At 35.4% G+C, this 8,088-nt stretch overlaps 1 protein-coding gene across 1 annotated transcript in view; it reads left to right on the top strand.

The window, feature by feature from the left end:
• Positions 1 to 8,088, top strand: part of cadps2 (Ca++-dependent secretion activator 2) — a 159,301-nt gene that overhangs the window by 114,965 nt on the left and 36,248 nt on the right. Inside the window, exon 11 of the mRNA XM_016290322.1 lies at positions 1,159 to 1,346. Within this exon, the coding sequence (XP_016145808.1) occupies positions 1,159 to 1,346 (188 nt within the window). The remainder of the gene's footprint in view (positions 1 to 1,158; positions 1,347 to 8,088) is intronic.

Here is an 8,088-nt window from a genome sequence, read left to right as displayed (position 1 = left end):
CATCAAAGATCACACAACAGAAGTGTGCACTCTCTCTCTCTCTCTCTCTCTCTGCTTACCGTTAAGTAATTGTGCTTTGTTTTACTTACTTGTTTTTGACGTATCCGACCGAACTACAAACTTTCCAGTGATGTCTGTGAGAAAGATATATTCACTCGATAAGCTCACGCATCTGTGCCGCCGCGCGCTCAATCCACTCAGCCGTGCTTTGTTTATCAGCTCGCGCACATCAGCTATACAGGCGTTAATACTGAAAGTTTAACGTTATATTAATTGCATACATATACTTCGTAGACATCCTTAATCTCTAATAACTCCATTCTGCTGTCTGTTGTTCTGTTGTCGGTGTTTCTATATGGCACTTATCACATGCTGTGTGGTATCGGCGTTTGGTATCGGGGCATTTTAATGAGTATGAGTACAAGAGCTCAGTATCGGGCCCGATACCAGTATCGGTATCGGTAGGGCTGGGTATCGACCGAATTGCCTCAATATCGAAAAATTTTGAACGATACCCAGCCCTAGGTATCGGTGCATCCCTAATACATATATATATATACACACACACACACATATATATATATATTCTGTATACACTATAATAGCATACACTACAATAGACTTGAATAATAAAACATTTTGTTATTTAGTCTCTTATACTCACCAAGGGTGCATTTATTTAATCAAAAATACTGTAAAAACAGTAATATTCTGGAAATGTCACATTCTAAAATAGTTTTTTATTTCTTTCTGTGATTTCAAAGCAGTCATTACTCCAGTCTTCAGTGTCACATGATCTCTCATAAATCATTGTAATATGCTGATTTGATGCTCAAGAATCATTTCTTATTATCAGTGTTGAAAATGGTGTTTGCTTCTTAATGTTTCTGTGGAAATACTTGTAAATTTTTCAGGATTCTAGTCAAAGTTCAAAAGAACAGTATTTATTTGAAATATAAATCTTTTGTTACATTATAAATGTCTTTACTGTCACTTTTAATCAATATTCTATTAGAGTATAGTATAATATGATGTGATATAGTACAGTATAAATAGTCCAGAGAAGCAGAGATGTACTCTGGTCAGGAATGGCTGAGATCAGCTAATTGCATGTTTATAGTAAGTGTGTTTTATTCTGAACCTGTTGTTGTGTTTCAGGGTTGGTTCAGCCCGGGCCAGGTGTTTGTTCTGGATGAGTACTGCGCTCGATACGGGGTGAGGGGCTGTCATCGTCACCTCTGCTACCTGAAAGACCTGATGGACTTCTCCGATAACAACGCCCTGGTGGACCCGACCCTCCTACACTACAGCTATGCCTTCTGTGCCTCACACGTCCACGGAAACAGGTATTACAGTAGGTTCACAAATGCTGGGTTATTTTGTACAACTTTTCATTGACATTAAATTTACATTTATGCATTTGGCTTTTATCCGAAGTGACTTCCACTGCATTCAAGGTACACTTTTTTTATCAGTCCGTGCTATTTCTGGGAATCGAACCCATGACCGTGGCAATACTAGTGCTGTTTAGGCTACAGGAAGGACGTCCGAACAGAATAAAATTCATATAAAAGACTAAATCAGTTTTATTAATAGTGTCATGTTTTTGCAAACAATTTTACTGTACTTGTAAGTGATTTTATATACAAGTATTGTGAGTTATGTAATCAGATTACTTTTTTCAAGTAACTAGTAAAAAAAAACATTACTTTCAAACTTACTATAAAATATCTGAGTTACTTTTTCAAATAAGTAATGCAAGTTACTTTATTTTCCCGTTTATTAATTTCACTTTTGGTGTGAAAGAGCCTTTACAGTTGCCAAAAATATAACTTTTGGGTTTTATTGTTATTAAAAAACAAAAGCAAGCCCAGCTCAGGTGAGAAAAAGTAACGCAAAAGTAATGTAATGCATTACTTTCCATAAAAAGTAACCAAGTAACACAACTTTTTTTTATGGAGTAACGCAATATTGTAATGTGTTACTTTTAAAAGTAACTTTCGCCAACACTGTGTGTGTGTGTGTGTGTGTGTGTGTGTGTGTGTGTGTGTGTGTATGTATATAATATATAAAATATTTTAGGGTCAAAGTTGATTCGTAGATTTACGAAAATAGTTTACAATAACTGGTTCTTCAAATAAGGTTCATTTGTTTTGTTTGGGTATTAATAGTGTAGTGTTTACTGAAACCAGGAAAAAAAAAATGATCTGAAGTAAAGGGATAAACACTGCACTTAACATACTTTTTGGAAGCGTGTGTATTTAACTATATAATAGATGTAGGATATATAACCGCGAGTACGCTGTTGTGAAACAGGTGTGTTTTTGTATCGTTTCTAATTGCTGTACAAGACACTATAAGGTAAAGAGAAGGGCACAGCCGCTTGGCTCATGTAACCTTGGAGTTCACTCCACATCAGAGCAGCCCATTAAAAAGGAACTGGGATAAATTGGATTGAAAGTTGTCATTGCAATCATGTTTCTTTCTATTGTATCTTCTCTATCAAAAAAATGAAGATTAAAAAAATGCAATTTGGGCAAAGCCCTTGATTTGTGAAAGAGTGCTTGAAACCCGAGCCGTGCAAGGCACAGAAACTTCACTCAAGGTCTAGGGTATTGTATTGGCAATGGTTCAATATGCACTTGCGTGCAGACGTGAACCTCTCTGTCCCTGTTTAGTACTACGTTTAGGGTGCAATGGACCTTTCGCTGCTTGTAGAAAGAAGCCTTAGAAACCCAAAAAGCAGAAGAAGACAAGAATTTGACAGTCGTTGAAGGACCAGGCGATCAATATTCAATATTTATTCTAATATCTTAGAACGACTTTCACAAAAATTATCACTGTACAACGAGAAATGTATTTACAGACTACAAAAGCAAATCCAAGTGCTGATCATGGTGTCTCTTTTCCAGGGTTAGTAGCTAGTCAAACAAAGGTTTAAAATGGTGACCTCCGACATGGCCATGGCATGGGCCACGGATTGAGCAGAAACAACTTTTTAAACCTCAATAAAATTACGTGTGTGTATAATATATATATATATATATATATATATGTGTGTGTGTGTGTGTGTGTGTGTGTGTGTGTGTGTGCACAGTATATAAGTGCTGTCAAATGATTAACGATGTCAAAGGATGTTTACATATTATATCTGTGTGTACTGTGTATATTTATTATGTATATATAAAACACACATGCACGTCTATATTTAATAAATATGTTATCTTCATATATATATATATATATATATATATATATACAGTGGTGTGAAAAAGTGTTTCAAGATATTTTTTTGGCAAATGAGAGACGAGCCTTTGTGTTCTTTTTGGTCAGCAATGACTTTTGCCTTGGCACTCTCCCATGGATGCCGTTTTTGCCCAGTCTCTTTCTTATTGTTGAATCATGAACACTGACCTTAATTGAGGCAAGTGAGGCCTGCAGTTCTTTAGATGTTGTTCTGGGTTCTTTTATGACCTCTTGGATGAGTCGTGGTTGTGCTCTTGGAGTAATTTTGGTTGGCTGGCAACTCCTGGGAAGGTTCACCATTGTTCCAATTTTTCTCAATTTGTGGATAATGGCTCTGATCATGGTTCTCTGGAGTCCCAAAGCCTTAGAAATGTCTTTATGATCCTTTCCAGACTGATACATGTCAACTGTTTTGATTCTGATCTGTTCTTGAATTTCTTTAGATCGCGGCATGATGTGTTGCTCTTTAAGCATGCTTCACTTTGTCAGACAGGTTCTATTTAAGTGATTTCTTGATTCAACAGGTCTGGCAGTAATCAGGCCTGGGTGTGGCTAGTGAAATTTAACTCAGCTTTCTAAAATAATGTGGTTAATTGCAGTTCTTTCATGATTTAACAGGAGGGGGCAATTAATTTTTCACGTAGGGCCACGTAGGTTTGGACAGCTTTTTTCCCTTAATAAATGAAATCATCATTTAAAAAATGCATTTTGTATTTACTTGCATTATCTTTGTGTAATATTTAAATTTGTTTGATGATCTGAAACATTAAAGTGTGACAAACATGCAAAAAAAATAAGAAATCAGGAAGGGGGCCAACACTTTTTCACACCACTGTATATATGTATTTACTATTTGATTTTTTTTTTTTATTCAGATGTGTTATACAATTAGCACAGACAATTACATTTCATATAGGATAGTAGATTTTTTTGTGTAGTGTATAAATTTCATTGTTATTGGAAAGATATTTTAAAAATATAATGTAAGCACCTGACCACATGCAAAAAAAGATGTTCTGTTATAATTTCTCTGTGAAAATAAGCACTTTAGAAACACCTCACAGCCCTTTCAAACAGCAAGGAACATTTGCTTTCCAAGGAGGTTGTGCATTTTGAATTCTCACGTATTAAGTGTTTGAAATCAAGGATTTCATTTGTGTTGGACAAATGAGAAGTCCCACATGTTTGATAGATCACAAAAAGAAGAAAAAAACACTTCGAAAGGCTTTTGTCCGCACATAATGTGTGGGCATACAAAAGGAACGACAAGACTGAAGAATTTCTTTAATCACTCGGGAGGCACTCAGCATGGCAGCCATGTTCCCGCTTCACTCAAACAGAGAGCGTCTGCTTGGCAAATTAATTAATGGATCCCTATTATCTCAAAACGCAAAGCAATTAAACCATAATTACGGAGTCCATTTGTGCAGTTTCTACATTTTAATCATTTTTCTTTCATAAGACCTCCGAGGATCAGAATTTCATATAACAGGCTTGTTTTCTGTAATTGATTGTGCAAATTATTGACGGTTCAAGACGGAAATGCGCTTTACGTTAGCGGTGAGAGGACTGAATGTGGCTCGGGTATGAGCAGTGTCCCTTGTCCACTTGTTGGCGAAGTCCTTTGTGTTTAGCGTACACTGGAAGCTGTTCGTTTTCCACTTACCTCGAATCAGCCGTCAATTGACTTATTAGATGTTAAATACACACGGATGTGCTCCCTCTCTTTGATGGCTTATTTAGTCAATTAGGAACAGTAATGATTAGCCTCTTTAGCTAATCACCAGTTACAAATGAGGAAAATTGGCATGAGTAGCTTTTTGTTGGAGGAGGTGTCATTTGAATAATGACAGTTCAGCTGTGTAGCCCACAGAGAGTGTTCATGGGAGATTCAGAAGGCACAAAAAGTGAAGTAAATAAAAAGAATGAACTCTTTAAAGCATGATATCCATTATAGTGCACAGATCTTCCAAAGACATTTTTACCCATTCTTGATGTTACCATTATATTTTATATAAATACCTCGTGACCTTGTTATATTTCAAAGCCTATTAAATGTTAAAAATAGTGACTTTCAATTATACTGTAATGTTGAATGGCTATAATTAATTGCTAAAATTGAGGGAAAATATAGAGATAAAGATATCAGTAGCAGTATTGGTATGATTGATACTGGCCTTCATTAATAATAGGCTACTTAGTAAAAAGATTATTTAAAATATACCATCTTTGTTGTTTATTAATATGCAATTAATTCTGATTAATTACAGAAAAATGTTTGATTAATTATTAATTGTTTTTAATTGATTCAGAATTTTTTTTTTTCTTCTTGGAATTGTGCAAAAAAAACATCTAGAATTGTGAAATATAAACTCAGAATTCTGACTTTTTTCTTGCAGTTCTGAGTTTGTTTCACAATTCTGTTTTTTATTCCTCTGAATTAAGTGTTTATCTTACGCAGTTTTTGTTTTTTGTTTTGGCTTCCATGGAAGAAAAAATAAAAAAGGGATCTGCAACTTTTTATCTCACAATTCTGACTTCTGGCACATGTTAGTTTGTAATTCACAGTTTTGGCTTTTCTTCACAGAGAATTGTCTGAATTGTGAGGTAAAAACTCTTAAATACCTATTTAACTTTTTATCCCGTGGAGGAATCAAGTTTTCGTTAAAAATGCATTATATATGAAATGATAATATTCTTGTTTAATAAACCTTTTAATAAAACTTGTTTTAATAAAAAAAGGAATTTTACTTTATAATAATACAACAAATGTTGTTTTGAGAAATACAAAAAACTATAATCAGCTAAAACTGGTAAAAAGAGAAGCTAAAGTCCACAAATGAGATCATTTTTATCTAATGTGAGTTTCAAGGCTTTTTAACATGTGCACAGCTAGAAAATAACGCTGGTCCAGACAACCTTGAATCTTCAGCTCAGATGCGAATGCATCCGCTCAACTGATCTAACACATCAGTCAATAACTCAAAGAGCACTAGTGACCGTGCAGCCTTGCTCACGGTGAGTGTGCAGCTTCAAACCTGGGAAGAAAATATCTTAGAGTTGCCATCTTCTTTATCTTCATTTCATGACGGCTTTATTTCTGCTCTTCCACCCACTGACTCTAGTAGATTACAACAGAGACCACACACTTTCTGCAGGCTTGCTTCCAGGAATAAATTTTCTTCATAGTGATTTCAAAAAATGTGTGCACGCAGCATCAGAAAGCCACATTAACTTACATCGTGTCTACACTGGATGCGAGCGGCGTGGTGCGACGCAACAAAATACAATAGAACCCATTATAAACAGTAATGCTGTCTACACTAGATGCGGCGCGACACGACAAATCCCCGACAGTAAACTGACTCGTTCTATTTATGATGTACTGACAAAGTTCACATGATTTGCAATGCTTTGTCGTGTCCAGTGTAGATACGATGTGACGGCAAAAACATGGCGAGTGTGAAGAAATGTGGACACGGAAAATAAACCATTCAAAAGTGAATGGACTGAACAATTTTTGTGACTGATACGATCTTTGTTATGGAATATACACGTGTTGGTTCGCAGTGTGTTCAGTTTCAACGTACAAGTTTGATTTAAAGGTGACATATCATGAAAATCTGACTTTTTCAGGTTTTAAGTGCTATAATCAGGTCCCTGGTACATCTACCAACCAAGGAAACGTGAAAAAGATTAACCCAGAAACTTTGTTTGGGGAAGCCTTTTTCTGCAAGCGTCTGAGAAAACGAGCGCGTCTGATTTCGCTCCCTTGGTGACGTGGCAAAGGGATCTCATTATAATATTATAATCCCTTAATCTGTAAGTTTCCACCCACGGTGCCGTCATTTTGATTTCGCAAGCGACAACGGTGTACCAGTTCTAACGTCATGGCGAAAGGTTGAGCTAAGCATGCTAACTGTTCTGTCTTTGGCTGCACTGACGAGCACAGAACACTATTTACAGTCCCAGCCTCAGAGGAGACAACAGAGCAGTGGATTTATTGATTTATTTACTGTATATTGCTGCTGCCACACAGATCTAAAATAAACATGCAATTTATTTCCCAGCTGTTTACCTTCACAGACATAACCGACTGTTTTTGTAACTCGTGTGTTTTTAACATAAACTTGTGTGTGAATGAGAACTTAGTTTATTACTCACATGCTGTGACAGCCGCTTTCTGTGCGTGTGCTTCGGATGTGTGCGCTCAGAAAACCGTATATCAGAAGTTTAAACTCATATGGTTTAAAACGCATGATTTCAGCGAGATAAACATGATAATCAGAAACAAAACAGATGTTTTTAGCAGATACAAGCTGTAATGGCGCAGCTCTATTCTGAAAAAGAGGGTGGGGAGCAGCAGTCCATTTGCATTTAAAGAGACAGGCCCAAAAAACAGCTTGTTTCTGTTTCCACTCAAAATAGGCATTTTCAAAATATATATATAGGTCAGTGGCCCTTGGCTTGGTATTGTTGGCAGAATTCGGCCCTCTGCAAAAACTAATTGAGGAACCCTGGTGTATTTGTACTACAGTCACATAAACTATGAAAAAAAAACAAATCGAATTATCAAAAAGAAAATTGTTTATATATAAAATTATTTTTAAAAATTAAAAAGAAATATTACATTTTTTATATTATATTTCTTATTTTTAAAACATTTGTAATCAGTAAATAATAAAAATACAGCAGCTTTTAAGGCAGTATTTTTAGATTTATTTTACAATAATCATATTTATATATGTATATACTATTTTATATATGTATATATATATATATATATATATATATATATGTGTGTGTGTGTGTGTGTGTGTGCATAAACAATTGATACAGAGT

The sequence above is a fragment of the Sinocyclocheilus grahami genome, unplaced genomic scaffold, assembly GCF_001515645.1.
Source record: "Sinocyclocheilus grahami isolate Dianchi unplaced genomic scaffold, SAMN03320097.WGS_v1.1 scaffold257.1, whole genome shotgun sequence".
NCBI lineage: Eukaryota > Metazoa > Chordata > Actinopteri > Cypriniformes > Cyprinidae > Sinocyclocheilus > Sinocyclocheilus grahami.
The sequence above is the reverse complement of the archived record's forward strand: the minus strand, read 5'-3'. Positions and strand labels throughout refer to the sequence as shown.